At 29.1% G+C, this 23,366-nt stretch overlaps 1 protein-coding gene across 1 annotated transcript in view; it reads right to left on the reverse strand.

The window, feature by feature from the left end:
- The window catches only part of LOC142330897 (sensory neuron membrane protein 1-like), a 100,005-nt gene that overhangs the window by 68,641 nt on the left and 7,998 nt on the right, over nt 1–23,366 (reverse strand). Inside the window, exons 2-3 of the mRNA XM_075376364.1 lie at nt 19,340–19,494; nt 5,253–5,406 (exon numbers count right to left, since the gene is read on the reverse strand). Coding sequence (XP_075232479.1) covers nt 5,253–5,406; nt 19,340–19,494 — 309 coding nt within the window. The remainder of the gene's footprint in view (nt 1–5,252; nt 5,407–19,339; nt 19,495–23,366) is intronic.

Raw genomic sequence — 23,366 nt, forward strand, 5'->3', positions numbered from 1 at the left:
TCTGTACCGTAACGTTTGTATCTATTAAACGTATGTCAAGTTCACCACTGTTGACGCGAGTACGAGGAAAACCCGTAATAAAAGAACTTTCATACTCTTTTAAGATTGAAACTAATCTTATTTTATCATTTTTATCAACATCTGTATCAACATTATCAAAATTTATAATTTCGAATTTACTACATTCATTTACTACTTTAGATTTACAGATTTTAAAATTATTTTGAGAAATATTTACTTCAAAACCCAAGCTCAAAATTTCTCGACCAATTAAAATATTATAACTCAAATATTCATCTGGGACAACGTGAAAAAGAATCTCTAATGTAAACAAATCCATAATTACAATAGATAAAATTTGCATGCTACAATTTACTACAACATTTCCGATGCCTTTCAAAATTATTAATTCATTAATTCTACTTCCAGAAAACTTAATCGCTATCGATTCCTTTATTAATGAGCATTCCGCTCCTGAATCAAAACAATATGGAAACGACTCACCAAGATGGTTTAGAATACCAGTAGGAGCTGCAACTGTGCAAAAATTCACACGGCGTTCGACGCTACCAGTCTCCTTGTTGTTCCCTGGACCGCTACGGCTGCTACCTGGAGCCGTACAGTTTGGCGCAATACGACCAGCTACCCCACATTTGAAACACGTCACATTGCGCGATGAAGAGGATTTTCTAATAGACACAGTTCTGCTGCAGAGCACCAAGCAACAGAATCCGATCCCGCACTCTCTGGATTAAATCGTGGTAACGCAACACTTTTCTTTGTCGATAATGGCTTTTGCATACAACACTTCATAAACTCAAACAATGTATTCCACTGATCAGGTGATGGACCAGATGGAGACGATCCCACTTCTGATGTCGGAGAGGCGAGGAGATGTGTCAGGGATTCAACGTTTTGTGTTTCACTCATGTTTATTATTACAAGTGGAGAATATATAAGATTATAATAAAGTTCAATTAATAAAAATGAGTAGATAACTCGTACAATGAAATAATTACAAATGATAATTATCACTTATCAATAACTCAGTAGTACACGAATTATAATATAAGATTAATTTAATTTAGAATTCAAATAATATTAAAACAACTTGCGATAGATCGAGGCTCAGGGAAATAACGAATTCGCGATCACCAGGACGTCTGTTCGATCTGGGTTCCAAAGCAAGACTACCCTTTCTGCATATTCTCAAATAATATACCTACTGCATATTTCCTTTTCCTTATTAATTTTATGATACCCCTATCGTCCTGGGATCCCGACTACGTTGACAACCATGTGCCTACCTAGGCCTAAGCCTACCGCAATAAAACAATTTAAACCTTATTTTACAAAATATTACAAGTAATAGTACATTTCTTAAAACTACTAAAAATACCGATATTCTAAAGAATATTCTCATCGTTTTGTCGGAAGATACTCCACTGTACTTTATTCTCCGACATATATATATAATCTAGTGGTTTTTTGGGTCTGTTACTCTTTCACGCAAAAACTACTAAACTGATTAAGCTTAAATTGTGCATGAACATAATTTTTGTACCTGGGAAGAATACAGGACTACTGGCATTACGAAGTCTTTCACAGTTTTAAGATAATAGCCGTTTTAATAACTTGAAATACAACTGGTTCTTTTCTTTCTTTTTCCTGATTAGTCTCCAGTTCAGATAATACCTCAGAGGATGAATGAGGATGGTATGTATGAGTGTAAATGATGTGTAGTCTTGTACAGTCTCAGTTCGACCATTCCTGAGATGTGTGGTTAGTTGAAACCAACCACCAAAGAACACCGGTATCCACGATCTAGTATTCAAATCCGTGTAAAAATAACTGACTTTACTAAGACTTGAACACCGGAACTCTCGACTTCCAAATCAGCTGATTTGGGAAGACGCGTTCACCACTAAACCAACACGGTGAGTGGATTATGACTTCCAAGTCCGCAGTTAAGCATTATCCCAAAGGATGAGATGAATGCTTTGTAGCGTGTGTGAAAAATGCCATCTCTGACGGGGATTCGAACCCAGGACCTCCGGATGAAAGGCCGAAAACACTCGCGCCACGGAGGACAGCCAAAGGATTATGTTCCTTGCCGATATTCAACTTAACTGTAGCCAAACCTTTGGTCATATCGAATTCGGAGACCACTTGCAGTACGTGAAATTGATTTTTCTACAAAATAGTATCTCTTTTTTCGATGTCTTTCGGTTATCAAGAAAAGTAGCTTTAAAGGAACGACGTACATTCCTTTAGTTCACTTTCAGTTTCCACTTAAAATATCTCCTTAAGGCACAAAAAGCTGACAAGGTAGTTTTTTCTGATTCACGGCTTACACACACATACACAAACATAACTCAAGTTAAAATATTTCTTAGTTTATTTAAATATAATATTATTTCGTCTATTTAATTCAGTGATTCTAACTAAAGCGCGGGCACATTTAGAACGCACAACATCCGTTCGATTAACGAGTAGACTCAACACACTAGCATCAAGTTTCAACTGACTCATCACTGTGACTCACTGCATAAGTACATATGAAAAATATATCAATACAATATAACCTCAAATTGAGATTAAACTGGGCGTAACTGAAAAACGGCTAAACCAATTTTCATCAAATTTTTACATGCACAACTTTTCATGCACTGCTACAGCATATCAAAATTTCAATGAAATTTATATCGTAGTTTTGGAGATTTTCAAGCCAAAATTTTACACACAGGCTTCTCTTCTCTCTCTCTCTCTCTCTCTCTCTCTCTCTCTCTCTCTCTCTCTCTCTACATACTCGTATATATGTATAAAAATTCCATTTTAAGTGAATGGTATTTTCGTACTCCTCAAACTTCCAAACGTAATGGAAATTCAATTTCATCCTCCAAACCCCCGTAAGTACCGAAAGTAATACCGTACTTTTTTCAAAAGCAGTAAAAAAATTTATTTTACATTGTTTAACTTATTTAATTATTCGTAAAATTGATGTTGATTAATTTTAACTTAAAATATTAAAAAAAATTAACTAAAACTGTTATAGTAATAAGTAACATTTTGTTACATACTTATTATTATTCGAATTTACGACAAATGTTATAAATTTTGTTAAATATAATCATGATGCAAAAGAATAATTTATTTTACGTATTGTAAATACCTATATAGGGGAAAATATTATATTATCCTTATTATAATATAAAAAGTGTTTATTAAAACGAAATATTCATTAAATTTTTGAGTTTATGCATTAACAAGCCTTATGATATGCAGGATTACTATTATTATTATCCGCTTATTATTACCATAAGAATAAATAGTACTATTATTATTATTATACAGACATTAATTAAGGTTACTCTGTTTAATTATTTAACATATTGAGAAAAAAACCGACGTGATTAGTTTTTTTTTTTGTTCAGTCTGCTAAAAATTTTAATCTTGTAATGATGTTAATAAAATTTTACTACAAGTATTAAATTCGTTCATTAATGTACATTCTTCGCCAGAAAAAGTATAATATTACCATTATTTAACCCTGTACTCAAAACATCATTTTTTTGTACGTCATACATTGCGTATGAAATGCGTCTGTTTATTTAAAAATGTTTAATTATTATTCTTTTTATTTATAAAAGAATAAAGCCCAATTCATGATAATTGTAAATCTGAAGAAATCACTTGATATGGAGGATGATAAAAAATTGTTAACATTTTAAGGAAAATTTGATTGAAATATCATGAAAGAAGTGAGAATAAATAAGAATAGAAGATGAAACAAGGAAAATTTCGATTTATAAAGAACTGAGACAAGGATTTAGGCTGTACCCGCTAATTTTCAACTTGCATGTAGAAGAAACTATACAGGAATTGAAGGAAAAGTATGAGAATTTTGCAATTATCAAAGTAGACAAATAAATATAAACTGTTAAGATTCGTCGATGAAGTTTCGGCAGAAATCAAGAAGAATTTCTGAAAAACATGGATTTATTGTTAGGAGAGAAATTTAGTATGTTTATCGAATACCGGCTCCACTGACACATTACTGTGAATACCCAGTTTTGTTTTTAACAGTATAGGAATGTTGTTTGATTAAATACCTCGGACTTAAATATAAGATAAGTTTCCTCACATAGTGATGTAAATTCAACTCGATATATGTAGTTTATGTATTGCAGCCGGTTACCTAGAATTGGTTCTGTGCGTTTATCGTGAAAGCAGTTTAATTTCACTACCGAGGTTTAACATGAACGTTTGGAATTTTCTGACTAACAAACACATTGGGTTCCTGTAATTGTGTGACATTCTACTGGAACCAGAACATGTCGCAACTGACACGCTTTGCGACTTCACGAAACTGACAGTGTTGTATGGCGTTTTAACAAACGTACTCTCAAAAGTCGATGTGTTTGTCGGCACGTGGCTGAAAGATTCAATTCAAATTCTAGGTTCGTGACAGTCACGTTTTCTACACGCTATTTAATTTTGTGTTTTTTTTTTTACCCCTACCCCCAGACTGGACTCACAGTGAAGCATACTACATCCCAGGGGATTGTCCACACTAACGGATCTTCCCGTTCGCCGGCCGTAAACCCAGTACGACAGGTCAGCCCGCCGGTTAGATATTTACACCTGTCTTTAACCCCTAGGGCAAGGTATCCAGGCCCGACTATTTCGTTCCTGAACCCCACCGGGATATTTAATTTTGGTTAGTTTTGGACAAGGGAACATAGAGATAGGTTCACCATAGGTCCATAACTCAGAATTTTACTCAAAGAGTAGAATAATTGTACGTGTATTACATGTGTTGGATACAGATGTGCATTGTTCTACCTGATATGTTTGAAGTAGAGTTGGGATTGCTGATAGTGCAGTGAAATGGATAGCGTATTGCGACAGGACTTCCTAGGTAAAAACAAGAAGCCAGTAACAGGATAGTAATCCACTCCCACTCTGTTCTTCAGCTGAGCTTTCTAAATTTAACGAGTCATATAATTATTTATGAAACATGAATATTACACATTCAAACTTTCATAAATATTCTAAAAAAAGTAATTAATTTGTTTTCCGGGTTTGAATTGCTTTCAAGCTTGAAATTTAGTCGTACGCTAAAAATTTTGAAACACATTCATAAATAAAATTTTCTAGCTTATACAATGGATTCACTTACAAAAAAGAATTATAAATTTTCTACATTAAATAAATTTTATTTTATATTATACGAATAAAATGGCACTTACTAGAAGAAACGCATTTGGTTGCACAATAATTTCATTACCGGTTAATTTTTGTGAACAATCTGGTGAAGATTTCCAATACCAAGTTGATTTTTGACTATACGATACTGTATCACTTTCTTCGTCATCTACTAAACCAATCTTTTCTTTGTATGCTCTGAAATCAGTTAAGAAATTTTTATATATAGTTATATTTATTTTTTTAATTCCATTTATAAATAACTAATAAAGTAATTTAAAAACTCTGTCGCATTAAATGCGTCAGAAGGGTGGATTTCTGGTTTTAGTTAACCTTGATAACGTACTCAAAAACCCAGTTTTGTTTGTTTTTAACTCCCGGTCTCAATGAACCGATTCACTCTAAAATCATAGTAGGGTTTCTTTTTACTAGATTTATATCATTCTATGAGTTTTATCAAAATCGGTAAAAAATTGCTCTCAGTAGAATAAAAAAATAAAATAAAATTATACCCAAAACCCCCGTTTTTTTTTTTTTTGCTTTAACTTCGGTTTCTTTAAATTCCTTTCAAAATCTATAGGGCTCTATTCCCAATAAGTTTACATGATCCCACTTGTTTTGTCAAAATCGTTTATGATTTGCGTCCTGTAAAGCGGAAAAAATATTATAAATACATACGTATATAAACACGGCCGGGCACAGCAGCGATTTCCAAATCCTTCGAGAATCCGTTAAAAAGAACTTTATAAAGGTTGACTAAATTTTAAAACCAGCTAACACTTTTTTCTTTTCTCTCTCTTAGGGAAGACTCTTTAAATTTTTTATTCTATTTCCGAAAGTATTATGATAGAAAATTTCTTCTTCTTTAATATTTACATTTTTAACTTCTTGAAAACAATTATTTTTAGTTTCAATTCAAAGATAATTAAAAACATTTTTTTTGTTAATCTGTTGTCCTTTAATCTTTTTAAGTGTCCGTAGAACACTAATCTTCCTTTTTTTATACAGTGCGTTATCTATAAAATTTCTGGTAATTTTTTTTTATTTGATCAATATTTATTTATATTTTATTTTATTGAAAAAATACCTTTTGCAAAGATTTTTTTCCTTTGGAAAAGTACTAAGACATAGTTTATTATTATATAAGCATTTAATTATTGTCAATATAAAGTTTAAAAGCCAACAATATACATTTTTTCTTTCAGAGCGGTTAATCTTGGCATTATCTAACCGTATAAGATTTAAACTATACTGAACTGAAATCGATAAATCAAGTATTTATATGAACACAATGCATACGTTTTCTTTTATATTTCTTTTGATGTTTGTATTATTATAAAAAAGACGTATTTTTTAAACTTTTCACTCTATCTGTCAGTTTGAAATTTATGTTTCGTGATTTTCTCCAAAAAATAAATAAGTTCGGAGATCGTAGACCTTCAAAAACCTTATTTTTAATATAATATTTAACGAAAATATTATCTTTATGTTTACTGCTTGAAATCTTTTCGTAGATAATTTAAAATTTAAAAAACGTTTTACAATCAACAATAATTTTTTTTATACGGGACATTTTTTTAACAATTCATGCCTAGAAATATTTTGATTAAATCATGTTACATATTTTGAATATTCCTGATTAGAAATATTTTGTTAGAATTATTTAATAAAACATTAACTAAAACAAGAATAATTAGAATTAAATAAATATACATACTTTATAAAGGAACGTTTTTCTTTAATTTTTTCTAAATCTAAAAATTAAGAATTTTTTTGTCTAAAAAAATTAAACCACTAGAGTCTTTTTTTTAAATCAATGAAGATATAAAATAATGACGGATATTATAGTTTGATTTTCTTATCTATAAATAAAAATTATAAAATTACTCGTTGTTTGCGTATATTTATAATGGATAAAATAAGACAAAATTACTACGTTTTAAGTAAAATATTAGATTAAACCCACATAAATGTTTTTGTTGATTTTATTCCCTATGATTAATTTTATTTTTTCTAAGTTACAGATTTTTTTTTTGTATAGGAAAGAGCATCACTCACGAAAAAAGTTACGAAAAACCTGTAACTCAAATGATGTTTATAAATCAAATGAAAAAATATTTTTTCTCTTATTAATATGAAAAAAATTAGACCTATGCACCAAAAAAATAAGAAATATAACCAAAATTATTTTCTCGAAAAAATTCATCACTTTTCCTCATATTGGATCTTTGATGTTTCAAGCTCTTTTTAAATATGAAATTTCATTAAATAAATGGATGATGAAACATGATAACGCTTTAAAATTATTAAAGATTATAAAAACATTTTTAATAAATTAATTTTATATTCGTTAAGGATTCGCTTTTAAAATAATCTTCTTTTAAAATACTTTTTACAACTAATTTTGGCAATTTTTTTTTCTATAAAGTTTTCCCTACTATTGTTATTAGGAACACTCGTATTAAAAAGGTTAGGAAACCCCTTTTTTATATAATCATATGAAAAATCACCTGTATTCGTTTGCTTTTGTATAAAATTAAGTGTGCTTGTTAATTTCACGTAGTTCAGGTGTGTTGATATCTTAATTTTTATGCGGTTTTTGGTAAAATTTAAAAATATTACAAAGATATTAATATCTTTGTACTTTTAAGAGATCTATGATTGTATTTTTTTAAGTATATCTTCCTTTGTATGTGAAAATTGGATGAAGATTGGTTGAGTCGTTCTTCAGTTACTCTCAATTTAATCTCAACAACATAACCTTAGTTTGAGGTTATACTGGCTTTGTATTGGTATATATTTCATACCCGCTTATGTAGTGAATCACAGTGTTGAATGAGTTTAAACTTGATGCTTGTGTGTAGAGTCTACTCATTAATCGAACGTTTGCACTAAGTTGTACTCTGTAAATAAGAGCCTTTCTGACTGCGAAATAGTGAGGGATCGGAAACGAAAAGTCGATCTTCTTGCGCAGAACTGCTCAAGCGGTTTTTTAATAAATTTTAATTTTTTTTAATTGCGTCTGTCATAATTAAAATATTATTCAATGTTACAGTTAGAAATGAAACTATTATGAGATAAAATAAAATTACAATACTTTGTATGTATTGTGCTAAAGCTGGATTTCATTTTCACGTTGTTTTTTTATTTAAACAGTAAACTATGGTAACTGTACAGCATTTTAAGCACTTTCTTTTATAGCCTAATTTTTATTTTGTCTCAAAGTTTATTTATAAACGGTTTCATTCTAGCAGAAACCATAAGTAAATTTCGTCAAATAATTACGTGAAAAGAAGCTTCCATTGAATCCCCTTAACGGGAATACATTCAAAATGGAATTACATTTACATTAATAATGTCCAATGAATAACACAGTAAAAGTTAAAAATAAAAAACACCGACAAATACCAAATAACACAAGAAAACATAAAGGAGAAATGAGACTACAAAACAGCTTAGCATAAACTTAAACTGCCTTCCAAAGAAAAAGTTAGGTGATACACAACAATCAGGAGATGAAGTTCCACCCCGAGTATCATTAAGAGTCTTTCTCAGGTCCAACACACATAGCCGCTTCAGCCCTCTAACGTCTTCACTACTGCCTAGAATTACTAAATTGTTTGAAAAAAAAATTCTTCCGCAGTTCTGCACAAGAAGACAGAATTTTCGTAATTTTATTTTGCTTAATAGTTTTTGCACAAGAAATATACAAAGTATAAATTAAATGAGAAAACTAAGAGTTATATATAATTTTTTATTTAATACTAGATGACCCGGCAATGCTTCGCTATTGCTAGATTTGAGTATATATATATATAGATTAAATGAACACAAATGAAAGTTTGATAAAACAATAACTGAACATTACGGAACTTCACAAAATTTAACCTTTCTTTTTTTCCTCTTTTCCTCTTCACTTCTTCACCGTTTCCTTCTTTACTTCTTTTCCGATAAAATATTTCTTTTTACGTAAATAATAAATGTCCTGAAAATGTTTCAAATCGGACCATAAATACAATTTTTCGCAATATCTCGACCCCCAGTGCCACCTAGCGAGTATAGTTTTTGCAAAAATATTTATTTTCACGTAACTAATATATATTCTGAATATGAGCCAAATCGGACAATAAATATATTATTTTTTAAATATTTCGACCCCAGCGCTACCTAGCGGGTCCAAGTGTCCGTATAACAACTCACGAAAGCTTCATCGCAATCGGATGAATGGTACAGGAACGCATATGGGACAAACAAACATTCATTAATATATATATATATATATATATATATATATATATAAAATTAAAATATATTTTCAGTTTATAAGAAAATTAAATTATTATAATCGTAATTCAATGAATTAATTAAAATTAACGAGTAGATGCTACACCAAGCAACAAGTTTAAACTCGTTCATCAATGTGACTCACTGCATAAGCGGTTATGAAAAATACACCAGTACAAAGACAACATAACCTCAAATAGAGGTTATATTGTTTGATATCGACATTAAATTGAGCATAACTGAAGAACCACTCAACCAATAATCATTAAATTTTCACATTCACAACTTAAGATATACTATTATAACATATCTAAATTTCAATGACATCTATTTAGTAGTTTTGTTGATTTTCTTTCACAAATTTTATACATTTTTATACATTATACATTTTATGTTATTATATTCTTATACATTTATGTTCTTATATTATGTTATTATTCATTATACATTTTACATTATATTTTTTTATTTTTTATTTATTATACATTTTATTTACATTTTGTATACAAATATATATTCGTACGAATACTAATATTATAAAGATATTAATATCTTTGTACTTTTAAGAGATCTATGATTGTATTTTTTTAAGTATATCTTCCTTTGTATGTGAAAATTGGATGAAGATTGGTTGAGTCGTTCTTCAGTTACTCTCAATTTAATCTCAACAACATAACCTTAGTTTGAGGTTATACTGGCTTTGTATTGGTATATATTTCATACCCGCTTATGTAGTGAATCACAGTGTTGAATGAGTTTAAACTTGATGCTTGTGTGTAGAGTCTACTCATTAATCGAACGTTTGCACTAAGTTGTACTCTGTAAATAAGAGCCTTTCTGACTGCGAAATAGTGAGGGATCGGAAACGAAAAGTCGATCTTCTTGCGCAGAACTGCTCAAGCGGTTTTTTAATAAATTTTAATTTTTTTTAATTGCGTCTGTCATAATTAAAATATTATTCAATGTTACAGTTAGAAATGAAACTATTATGAGATAAAATAAAATTACAATACTTTGTATGTATTGTGCTAAAGCTGGATTTCATTTTCACGTTGTTTTTTTATTTAAACAGTAAACTATGGTAACTGTACAGCATTTTAAGCACTTTCTTTTATAGCCTAATTTTTATTTTGTCTCAAAGTTTATTTATAAACGGTTTCATTCTAGCAGAAACCATAAGTAAATTTCGTCAAATAATTACGTGAAAAGAAGCTTCCATTGAATCCCCTTAACGGGAATACATTCAAAATGGAATTACATTTACATTAATAATGTCCAATGAATAACACAGTAAAAGTTAAAAATAAAAAACACCGACAAATACCAAATAACACAAGAAAACATAAAGGAGAAATGAGACTACAAAACAGCTTAGCATAAACTTAAACTGCCTTCCAAAGAAAAAGTTAGGTGATACACAACAATCAGGAGATGAAGTTCCACCCCGAGTATCATTAAGAGTCTTTCTCAGGTCCAACACACATAGCCGCTTCAGCCCTCTAACGTCTTCACTACTGCCTAGAATTACTAAATTGTTTGAAAAAAAAATTCTTCCGCAGTTCTGCACAAGAAGACAGAATTTTCGTAATTTTATTTTGCTTAATAGTTTTTGCACAAGAAATATACAAAGTATAAATTAAATGAGAAAACTAAGAGTTATATATAATTTTTTATTTAATACTAGATGACCCGGCAATGCTTCGCTATTGCTAGATTTGAGTATATATATATAGATTAAATGAACACAAATGAAAGTTTGATAAAACAATAACTGAACATTACGGAACTTCACAAAATTTAACCTTTCTTTTTTTCCTCTTTTCCTCTTCACTTCTTCACCGTTTCCTTCTTTACTTCTTTTCCGATAAAATATTTCTTTTTACGTAAATAATAAATGTCCTGAAAATGTTTCAAATCGGACCATAAATACAATTTTTCGCAATATCTCGACCCCCAGTGCCACCTAGCGAGTATAGTTTTTGCAAAAATATTTATTTTCACGTAACTAATATATATTCTGAATATGAGCCAAATCGGACAATAAATATATTATTTTTTAAATATTTCGACCCCAGCGCTACCTAGCGGGTCCAAGTGTCCGTATAACAACTCACGAAAGCTTCATCGCAATCGGATGAATGGTACAGGAACGCATATGGGACAAACAAACATTCATTAATATATATATATATATATATATATATATATATATATATATATATAAAATTAAAATATATTTTCAGTTTATAAGAAAATTAAATTATTATAATCGTAATTCAATGAATTAATTAAAATTAACGAGTAGATGCTACACCAAGCAACAAGTTTAAACTCGTTCATCAATGTGACTCACTGCATAAGCGGTTATGAAAAATACACCAGTACAAAGACAACATAACCTCAAATAGAGGTTATATTGTTTGATATCGACATTAAATTGAGCATAACTGAAGAACCACTCAACCAATAATCATTAAATTTTCACATTCACAACTTAAGATATACTATTATAACATATCTAAATTTCAATGACATCTATTTAGTAGTTTTGTTGATTTTCTTTCACAAATTTTATACATTTTTATACATTATACATTTTATGTTATTATATTCTTATACATTTATGTTCTTATATTATGTTATTATTCATTATACATTTTACATTATATTTTTTTATTTTTTATTTATTATACATTTTATTTACATTTTGTATACAAATATATATTCGTACGAATACTAATATTATAAAGATATTAATATCTTTGTACTTTTAAGAGATCTATGATTGTATTTTTTTAAGTATATCTTCCTTTGTATGTGAAAATTGGATGAAGATTGGTTGAGTCGTTCTTCAGTTACTCTCAATTTAATCTCAACAACATAACCTTAGTTTGAGGTTATACTGGCTTTGTATTGGTATATATTTCATACCCGCTTATGTAGTGAATCACAGTGTTGAATGAGTTTAAACTTGATGCTTGTGTGTAGAGTCTACTCATTAATCGAACGTTTGCACTAAGTTGTACTCTGTAAATAAGAGCCTTTCTGACTGCGAAATAGTGAGGGATCGGAAACGAAAAGTCGATCTTCTTGCGCAGAACTGCTCAAGCGGTTTTTTAATAAATTTTAATTTTTTTTAATTGCGTCTGTCATAATTAAAATATTATTCAATGTTACAGTTAGAAATGAAACTATTATGAGATAAAATAAAATTACAATACTTTGTATGTATTGTGCTAAAGCTGGATTTCATTTTCACGTTGTTTTTTTATTTAAACAGTAAACTATGGTAACTGTACAGCATTTTAAGCACTTTCTTTTATAGCCTAATTTTTATTTTGTCTCAAAGTTTATTTATAAACGGTTTCATTCTAGCAGAAACCATAAGTAAATTTCGTCAAATAATTACGTGAAAAGAAGCTTCCATTGAATCCCCTTAACGGGAATACATTCAAAATGGAATTACATTTACATTAATAATGTCCAATGAATAACACAGTAAAAGTTAAAAATAAAAAACACCGACAAATACCAAATAACACAAGAAAACATAAAGGAGAAATGAGACTACAAAACAGCTTAGCATAAACTTAAACTGCCTTCCAAAGAAAAAGTTAGGTGATACACAACAATCAGGAGATGAAGTTCCACCCCGAGTATCATTAAGAGTCTTTCTCAGGTCCAACACACATAGCCGCTTCAGCCCTCTAACGTCTTCACTACTGCCTAGAATTACTAAATTGTTTGAAAAAAAAATTCTTCCGCAGTTCTGCACAAGAAGACAGAATTTTCGTAATTTTATTTTGCTTAATAGTTTTTGCACAAGAAATATACAAAGTATAAATTAAATGAGAAAACTAAGAGTTATATATAATTTTTTATTTAATACTAGATGACCCGGCAATGCTTCGCTATTGCTAGATTTGAGTATATATATATAGATTAAATGAACACAAATGAAAGTTTGATAAAACAATAACTGAACATTACGGAACTTCACAAAATTTAACCTTTCTTTTTTTCCTCTTTTCCTCTTCACTTCTTCACCGTTTCCTTCTTTACTTCTTTTCCGATAAAATATTTCTTTTTACGTAAATAATAAATGTCCTGAAAATGTTTCAAATCGGACCATAAATACAATTTTTCGCAATATCTCGACCCCCAGTGCCACCTAGCGAGTATAGTTTTTGCAAAAATATTTATTTTCACGTAACTAATATATATTCTGAATATGAGCCAAATCGGACAATAAATATATTATTTTTTAAATATTTCGACCCCAGCGCTACCTAGCGGGTCCAAGTGTCCGTATAACAACTCACGAAAGCTTCATCGCAATCGGATGAATGGTACAGGAACGCATATGGGACAAACAAACATTCATTAATATATATATATATATATATATATATAAAATTAAAATATATTTTCAGTTTATAAGAAAATTAAATTATTATAATCGTAATTCAATGAATTAATTAAAATTAACGAGTAGATGCTACACCAAGCAACAAGTTTAAACTCGTTCATCAATGTGACTCACTGCATAAGCGGTTATGAAAAATACACCAGTACAAAGACAACATAACCTCAAATAGAGGTTATATTGTTTGATATCGACATTAAATTGAGCATAACTGAAGAACCACTCAACCAATAATCATTAAATTTTCACATTCACAACTTAAGATATACTATTATAACATATCTAAATTTCAATGACATCTATTTAGTAGTTTTGTTGATTTTCTTTCACAAATTTTATACATTTTTATACATTATACATTTTATGTTATTATATTCTTATACATTTATGTTCTTATATTATGTTATTATTCATTATACATTTTACATTATATTTTTTTATTTTTTATTTATTATACATTTTATTTACATTTTGTATACATTTTTATACAATTTTATACATTTTTTTTACTCGTATGTAAAATAAAAAATATATATATATATATACATTTTTTTTCTGAAAATTAAAATATTTTATTATCATGGTTACCACCGTGTTAATATGATATAGTAAAGAAAGAATTAAACATTAATTGACGATGCGGGATAACCGCGAAAGTGAACTCTTGGAAGTTTATTAAATATTTATATAACTGTGTTTTGTGTTTTTCTTTACTATAACATGTTAATATATATATAAGGAAATTTTATTGTAAATGAATGGTATTTTCATACTCATACCTAATCGCAAAGAAAATTCATTTCCCCCTTCAACTACCACAATGTGAACAAAATTAATTTCTGTTACAAGTCGTTAAAAATGTGGTATATGTCATTTCAACTGCTTACATTTTATTATTGTACACTACCATAAAATAAACACGAATGAGGGAGTATTTTAAAACAGCAGTTCATTTAGATAGATTCATAAGAAAAGTTACCTGTTGTAACGGGTACCATGATCGACTTTCGGAAAATTTCGACATATCTTTGCGTTTCACATCCCGCAGACCCCAAAACCACCGTCAGTTCTAAAGTTTATATATACAATTATATCTATAAATATTTCACTTTCTTGAAAGCAAGATAACTGCCATAATTTTGCGCCAATCACTTTCAAATTGATACATAAAATATAACTACTCAAAATCTCGGTCGAGTACGTTAATGGGAAAATCGGATCATGAAGGTCCAAATGAGAGGGGGCTTTTTGGGGAAAAAAATAATATCACTACAATTTTCTTATTAAGTAAAATATCGAATTCATTTGAAGTTCCTAATATTCTTTGAATAAGGACCTAAAACTTATCTAAGTAAAGTTTCTACATATCACCAACCATTGGCCCAGGGGATGGAAAAAATGGGGTTTTGAAGACAAAAAAGTCATACCTCCCTTAATAGGTAGAGTATCGAATCGGTTTAAAGTGGTTGTTAGTCCTCTAAATATTACCTAAAACTTTTGTAGGAAATAATTTTTTATATGACTAACCCTGACTGCAAGGGATGACCAAAATTTGGCTGAAATTTTAAGAAGATGGGGCTTGTTGTATGCCTAACATTTTTTTTCTTTTTTGTATGCCTAACATGTGAAACTTTTTCCACACGCAACCACTGTCGTATTGAGTAAATTTGATTTTTTTCTTAACTTTAAGGTGGAAATCATTTTTATCCCCTACTTAGCACCGGTGAAATCTACTTCCGCCTTTCGGCGTGCCGAAAGGGTTTTTAATGATTTAAATATAAAAATTAATATTTTTAATGTACATATTCAATAATTGCGAAATAATTATTTAAAATAAAATTCAGTTATAAAATAAAAAAAAATTTTAAATATTATTCAGTTATAATAATTATGCCTTGAGTTTACAGTGATTATGTTATTATTATTATTATTATAAATTTATAAAAGGTAATTATGTAAACTAATAAATAGGTTATTAGATATACATATTTTAAGTAATATAAACAAAAAATAAATAAAACAATTAATGTTTAGTTCATTTTGAGTTATAAATTAAATTCTATAATAAAATACTGAATTATATAACATCCCGTGAAAATTTTCTTATTAAATCGTGATGAACTTTTAAAGTACAATATGTTAATCTTTTTGCTCTTCTGACGTATCCCTTTGTTCTTCTGCTATTTTACTGATTTTTTCTACTTCACCACAAAGTTTATAAATATTTTATAAATTTTTCTATGTATAAAGTAACAAAATTGATTTTCAGTTTTATTGAATGACCAAAAAATATTACGGCTTTATTGTATGTTTATAAATATATCTTATAGTTTTCTTCTATAAACATATGTTTCTTAGTACTAATATTTTCATAAAGAAAATATAATAATAATAATAGTAAAAACAAGCGGTTTCTGAATAAGCTGATAACAAACTTTGTTCGCCAAACTCAAAGGTATCATGTGATAATTAAAAATAAAAACTGTTATATAAAGTATATAAGATAACACGCAAAGTCACACGCACGCACATTTATATTGATAACAATACTAGGTGTCAGCATTATTACACATATTGTGTTCTACGCCCTCATTAAATTTTTATTACGTTTCTTAAAATTGTATTTGTAACACCCGATAACCTTTTTTCTGAAATTTGAAAGAAAAATATAAACCAGTAAGTTATACATGTGTGGATTAACAGTCATAATTTATCAGTGTAAATAAATTTTTTTTAAATTTTTTAAGTTCATATCATTCGAAAATTCTGTAGAATGTTCTCGCCAAGCTAAAGATATCATTCTTAATTTTTTAAAAACTTCTTGTTTGTATTTATTGAAGAAAGCATTTTATTAGATAAATAATTGACCAAACTTAGTAGCTATGTCCATATGATGATCACTCAGCGAGCGTATTGTATTATTATCAGGCCTCCGTAGCGCGAGTGGTAGCGTCTCGGCCTTTCATCCGGAGGTCCCGGGTTCGAATCCCGGTCAGGCGTGGCATTTTCATACACGCTACAAATCATTCATCTCATCCTCTGCAGCAATGGCCTAACGGTAGTTCCGGAGATTAAAAAAAAAAAAATCGTGTTGTATCTGCATTTGTACATTTATAAAGAACTGTTGGGCATGTGTATTTATGGTTGCGTAAATATTTAGGCTTTATTATACGATATTTCGCAATGAAAAAAGGTAATATATTATTTTTACTTAATATTACAGAATAATAACATATGAAATACCAGCTACCAGGTTTTCAACAATAAATGAAATGTATATAATTCTACAATTTTGGTTTTTTTATTTTTTTATTCTTAAATTGATACAAGAATCAATATTTTAATTTTTTTTAAGGACATTGATGGAATTAAATAATATACAGAGTGTTTCTAAAGAGTTGGGCTGGCTACACTTTTTCGGATTCTACTTGTAAAACTAAACAAAAAATACCATTAAAAAAAATTTTAATTTCTCTCCCTGTCCCTGTGTCCGCCATTTTGTTATTTTTATATAAAAATGTATATATCGAGTTCGGATAGACGTATCACATTAATATTTGTTAAGCGTCTTTGTAATAAAGTTTAAAAATTATCAAAAAATCAGGACTTAAATACCTTCGAAAATTACAAAATGGCGGCCATGTTTATTTTTCAATTCGTTATATATCCATAAATATTAGTTTTATAAAAATTTATGTTATTTAATAAAATATTAAGCCTTTTCTTTTAAACAAAATAACATTTTATTTTTTAAATCGGTTAACAAATAGCAGTTATGGCAGAAAATTGATGTTTTAATTATGTGTCTGTTTTCATGTCCTCCACTCTGTGTTCAATTCGATTAAATATTGTTTTTATTTATTGTTAATTCTAGTATTATAAATTAGTATCAAATTAAGTAATAATTTTCTCACAATAATAGCCCTAATAATTATGACACAAAATTGCAACATCAATTTTCGGTCATAACTCGACTATCCAACACCAATACAACAATGCGCACGTTTCAATTTGATTTCAAACACTTTAACCAGCCAATGTACTGGAAAGTACGTATTCTGTTATTGCAGTCTTTACTTTGTCACTCGTGCATAGTCTGTTGCGATAAACTGCTTGATTTGCAACCCTTCATAAAAACTAATTTGGAGAGGTCAGATAAGGTGATCGTACAGGCCACAGACACCACAAAATGATTCTTTCACCAAAGAGACACTTCGTAAAAACTCTTACACTATCATTGTTTTCCACTTCTGTTAACTGACTAATGAAGTTTTGTTAAAACAGCACAATAACCATCATTATTAATAGTATTCTCAAAAAATATTTGAACCCACAATGCGCATTCTACTCATACCGACCCAGACTCCAATTTTCGATTCGTGTAAAGATTGTTCGTATAATTCATGGCGGTTAGCTGTCGATCACATTCGTGTATTTTGTGAATTAATATACTCTCCTAGAATTAAACCACACTTCATCTATAACAAACGTGATGTCGAGGATACCAACGGAATTTTGGCCAGTAAAACGTTTAAACCGTTTAGAATAATTTATTCTTTTGAGGTGATCTGTAGGTTTTAGTTGTTGAAACGCATTACACTGTAAGGGAAAAGTTTCAGTTCTTTTTCTTACAGCTTTATGTGCGGTAGCAAGTCCGATATTTTACTACTGTGATAACTTACGCATTGACATTGGTGGACTTTCTATCATAGCATCCGAAATATCAAGCGGCTTTTCTTTGTTTAATTTTGATGGTCTTCCACTTCGATCAACGTCTTTAACAGAACCTGTTGCTTGAAAATTTTCTATAAGATTTCGAACTGCATTTCAATGAGGTACAGAAATATTTGGAAACTTTTCAGATAACTTGTACTTCAAAAATCAGTATATTTAACATCTTCACGAAAGACATGTTAAACGAGAAAAATGTTTTTCTTTACCGAAACAACTATTACCTTTTTCACAACTATTGATCCGGATAAACGAAACAATAGAAATGAACCGAAGCATGTTCAATCACAATCCAACAACTGATATCTTGGTTTATTACTGAGCAACATCCTACTAACCCACTGAGCAGCTAATCTAACGCTGAAAGAATAGAATGTATCATATAACTCTAAAGCATACTGCACAGTGACTTTCCGAACGCTCTTTATAAGTGCGCGTGAGTTTTTTCTACTTTTAGCTACTTTAGCGCGTTAAATTTTTTTTATTATTCTTATCATGAATAGTTAAAAAATGTTTGATCTTATCTTTTAAGATATAAAATCACTGCAGTTTAATTTATTAATTAACGTTGTTTTAAGCATTAACATTTTTGTTTTTATATATGTTACTCACACATAGGAATGAACATAATATGACTTAAAATTATTTATAAAACATCATTAATATAAAGATTTATAAAACTTATCTAACAGTAGACAATATGGTCCAATTTCATCCAGAACTGGTATCTCTCCATTTTGAACTTCTTTTGAATTTGTAATGTTAAATAAATATATTTTTGTTACTAAAGGAGGTAATTTTTTCCATATAATTCTGGTATCAGTACCTTCAATTAGAGCTAATTTCTGCAAAAAAAAAAAATTACATTAATATCGTCGTATTAACATTTTTCATTATTTTAAGATTTTATATATTATATAGAAAGAGGCTTGAAAAAGAAAGATTAGATAGTCAGGTGACTGAAAAAGTATAATAAAGAAGGAAATGCTGTAGAATGGATGATTATTTGATAATATCAGTGAGAAAAAACGAACATTCCATTTTACTATTACAGAAACTGAGGGATGTTGTGGAAGAAGGAGAGCATTGTTACCAAAAATACAATAAAAAAAAGAAAGAAAAAAGGATGGACTGTAGAATTACACTAACCAATGAAACAAAATGTTTAAATCCGAACCTAGAAGAAATTATAGAATTACTTTTACAATATTTTTTTCCAAGAGAGTAGGCATAGGATTTGAACAATAGTGTAGGTAGAAGGAAAAGGATTAAGTGGCTTTACCCCGCAGGCTCTTTATCAGTTATTGTGCAGCTACCAAAACGAAAATACAGCCCTGAAACAATACCCATTAGATGCCCTGACGTTTCAGGCCTTACTATCCTTATCATAGAGAATCAAGTGGAATCAAACCTGCATTCACAGAACCCCTAATGGAGAAGAAATAAACAAGAGAAAGGGATGGGTGGTGAAAAGGACGAACTATTCATCAGGAAAGATCGGGATAGTTTTCCTTCTTATCCAGGGCTCAAAATTTGTAATCTCATCCAAAATCCGAGTAGTAGAACGAGGATGAATCAGTCAGTCAAGCGAATTTATTGTCAGATCTTAAGCAAGTTAACGCGTAGGAAAAATCATTATCCTGTTCAAATTACAATAATAGGTCTGGCTAAATTATTTTTAACCGATTACTAATTTATTACTAAATTATTACTAACCGATTATTAATTTTTAAACAAGTGGCATAGTCACATGAAACAAATGTTTAATTCAATGAGACACTTACACGCACCCATACTGTTTCGCACGTTGGTAGATAAAATTAGTATTATACTGTACGGTTATACAATATTTGTTTTAATAATACTGTATTCTGTACAGTATAATTATAAAATTTAACAGTCATGGTCAAGCTTCTTCATACAGAAAACATACATAAATTCTTAATTTATGATTTAAGGATGTATTTTATAATTTAAACCCAAAGAAATGATACTATATCTTTTTAAATTTACACAAATTTTATAGTTTTTTATTTTACCAATAAAAAAGGTTCCCTTTTTCATCAAGTCTAATTTATCCTTTATTTTTTTAATCTAATTCTAGCCTATTTTTTTCTTTTATCCTAAGGAAACTTTATTCTTAGTATAAAATATACATTACGCTTATTAGAACGAGTATTTGACTCCTTCATAGTTTTCTGGTAACGCTTATAGGCGGTTCATTGAGAAAACGTTTTTAAATTAAGTCATTCCTCATACTTCTCAAAATCAATGAAGAACTCACTATATTATTTCATTTTAATTAATTAATAAAATTCAATAATATAAATTGTATTAATAAACTTAAAATTAAGAACAGCACATTCTAGATTTATTTTTTATACAATTTTTTTTTCCAATGATTAGAAAATTAATAAATTGCTACATAATACAGCTTAAAGTTTATTGAGTATTTTTTTCGTTAATTGTTTTTTCATTACATCAAATTTTATTTTTTAGAAAATGTAAATTTCTAAATTTAAAAATGTAAATGTTAAATTTTATTTTTTTTAAAATGTAATATAAAAAATACCTAAATTTAAAAAAAATGTTTCCCTTTTTAAGTACAAGTTGACTGAATCTGAATAAATTATACCAACTTATTTTAGACTAGCAGACCCGGCAATGCTTTGCTATTGCTGCATTTGAATATATATATATATATATATATAGATTAAATGAACAGAATTGAAAGTTTGATAAAACATTAAAAAAACTGAACATACGGAACTTCACAAAATTTAACTTTCACTTTATAAAAGTCAGAATGAAAATAAATCTAATTGTTAAAACAGCACTACACGTCAGAATTAATTTAAATTAGTGTCTAAGCACAGCAGTCGGTTCAAAATACCCCTAACTTTCTTTCTACTGGTCAGATCGAGGATTTTAATATTTCTAAACCTTCTCCGGACAACGCGGACCATTTTGCAAAAACCCGCGCGTAAATCGGTCCAGTAGTTTTTTAGTCTAAAGCTGTGACACACATACGAACATTGCCTTTTATATGTACAGAAGAAGAAAGTCTGTTTGTATATTTGTTTCGTAAATATTTCGACACCGGCGCCATCTAGCGGGTATCGTTTATGCAAAAATTTTTCTTTTCGTTTAACTAATATATATTTTAAATATGAGCCAAATCCGACCATGAATACAATTTTTGAAATATCTTAACCCCAGCACTACTTAGCGAGTCCATTTTTTGCAAAAATATCTCTTTTCACATAAATAATATATATTCTGAATATGAGCGAAATCTGACCATAAATACACAATTTTTCAACCCTAGCGCCACCTAAAGGGTACAAACAAATTCAGAAACATCGCGGGCGTGCACACAACTCACAAAAGTTTCATCACAATCGGATGAATGGTGTCGGAATGCATGCGGGACAAATAAACAAACATTCATTTTTGTATCAGTATATAGATAAAGACTTTCAGAATATACCACCAAAATTCGATACCACATTTATTTTGAATATAATACCCATTATTTCAAAATGAATTATTTTTTTAAATAGAAATTTATGACGAGGTATTTTTTCTGTATTTACAAACACGTCCAAGTCTTTTAATTAATAAAATAATAACATTAGTCGTATTACTATATAAATAAAACAAATATTTGTATGCTTGCCTTTAAGTGTATAGAAAGATGATTTAAATATTTTGCGATATGACTAACAGTTTCACGAAAATCACCACTAAAACTTATCTGATACGTTTAACAACTGATTCAGATTTTTAGTCTAATTAAGATGCAATAGAACATAAAAAAAGAATGAATGTGTATTACAGCATGATATTCTTGGAATAAAATTCAAAAGAAATAAGGAGATCGTTAAATTCAAAAATTATAAGAACTGATATTTAAGACAAATTATTTAACTAAAAAAAAATATATAAGCAATAAACATTAATTTACTTCAATGTAGACAATTTACTTGTCAAAGATATATTATACTTTCCTTTTACTCGCTGGAAAGACGTAAACTAATATTCTAATCCCGATTGACATACACACATTTCTAGACAAGTTTATGTATTAATATTTCATATACTGGGATAACGAAAGTCCGAAAGCATTTTCAAAATTTTATAAAGCAAGTTTTCTAATGCGAAGATTAGTTTTGTTATTATATTTGAGTTGTTACCAACCGATCACCAAGTTACACTATGTATCTCAATCCTAGGGGTCCTGTTTTATAAAACATACCAAGACTAGTGATCACTCAGTCGGACTGTTTGCGGGCTGAATGTAAAAAAAAAAATTCCTGGGTCCATTTCGCACCTTTCGTGTATCTTTAATAAAAATTAAATACTCCGTCATATCATTGTATAAAATCTGCAACATTTACTTTTTCTGAGATGACCTTGTGTATCGACCATCTTCTTATTCAGGTGACCAATAAAAATTAAACTCAGCTATTGAGGTAGGAATTTTTTTCTCGTAGGAAAGATAGGAATTTTTCGTCTCGTAAAATAGATTTGTGAAATGAACTAACTATAAATTTCAAAATTTACTTCTCATTTCCGAGAAAATATATTTCCTGTTCACTGAAGTACTAAATACATCGCTTTCGCATTTAAAAGTACATAAAAAGTAAACTACTAATATGTTAATTTATAAACTACAAACAGTCTTTTGTTTGCATCTGTGAAAATGTACTATATC

Source organism: Lycorma delicatula, chromosome 10 (genome assembly GCF_047948215.1).
Source record: "Lycorma delicatula isolate Av1 chromosome 10, ASM4794821v1, whole genome shotgun sequence".
NCBI lineage: Eukaryota > Metazoa > Arthropoda > Insecta > Hemiptera > Fulgoridae > Lycorma > Lycorma delicatula.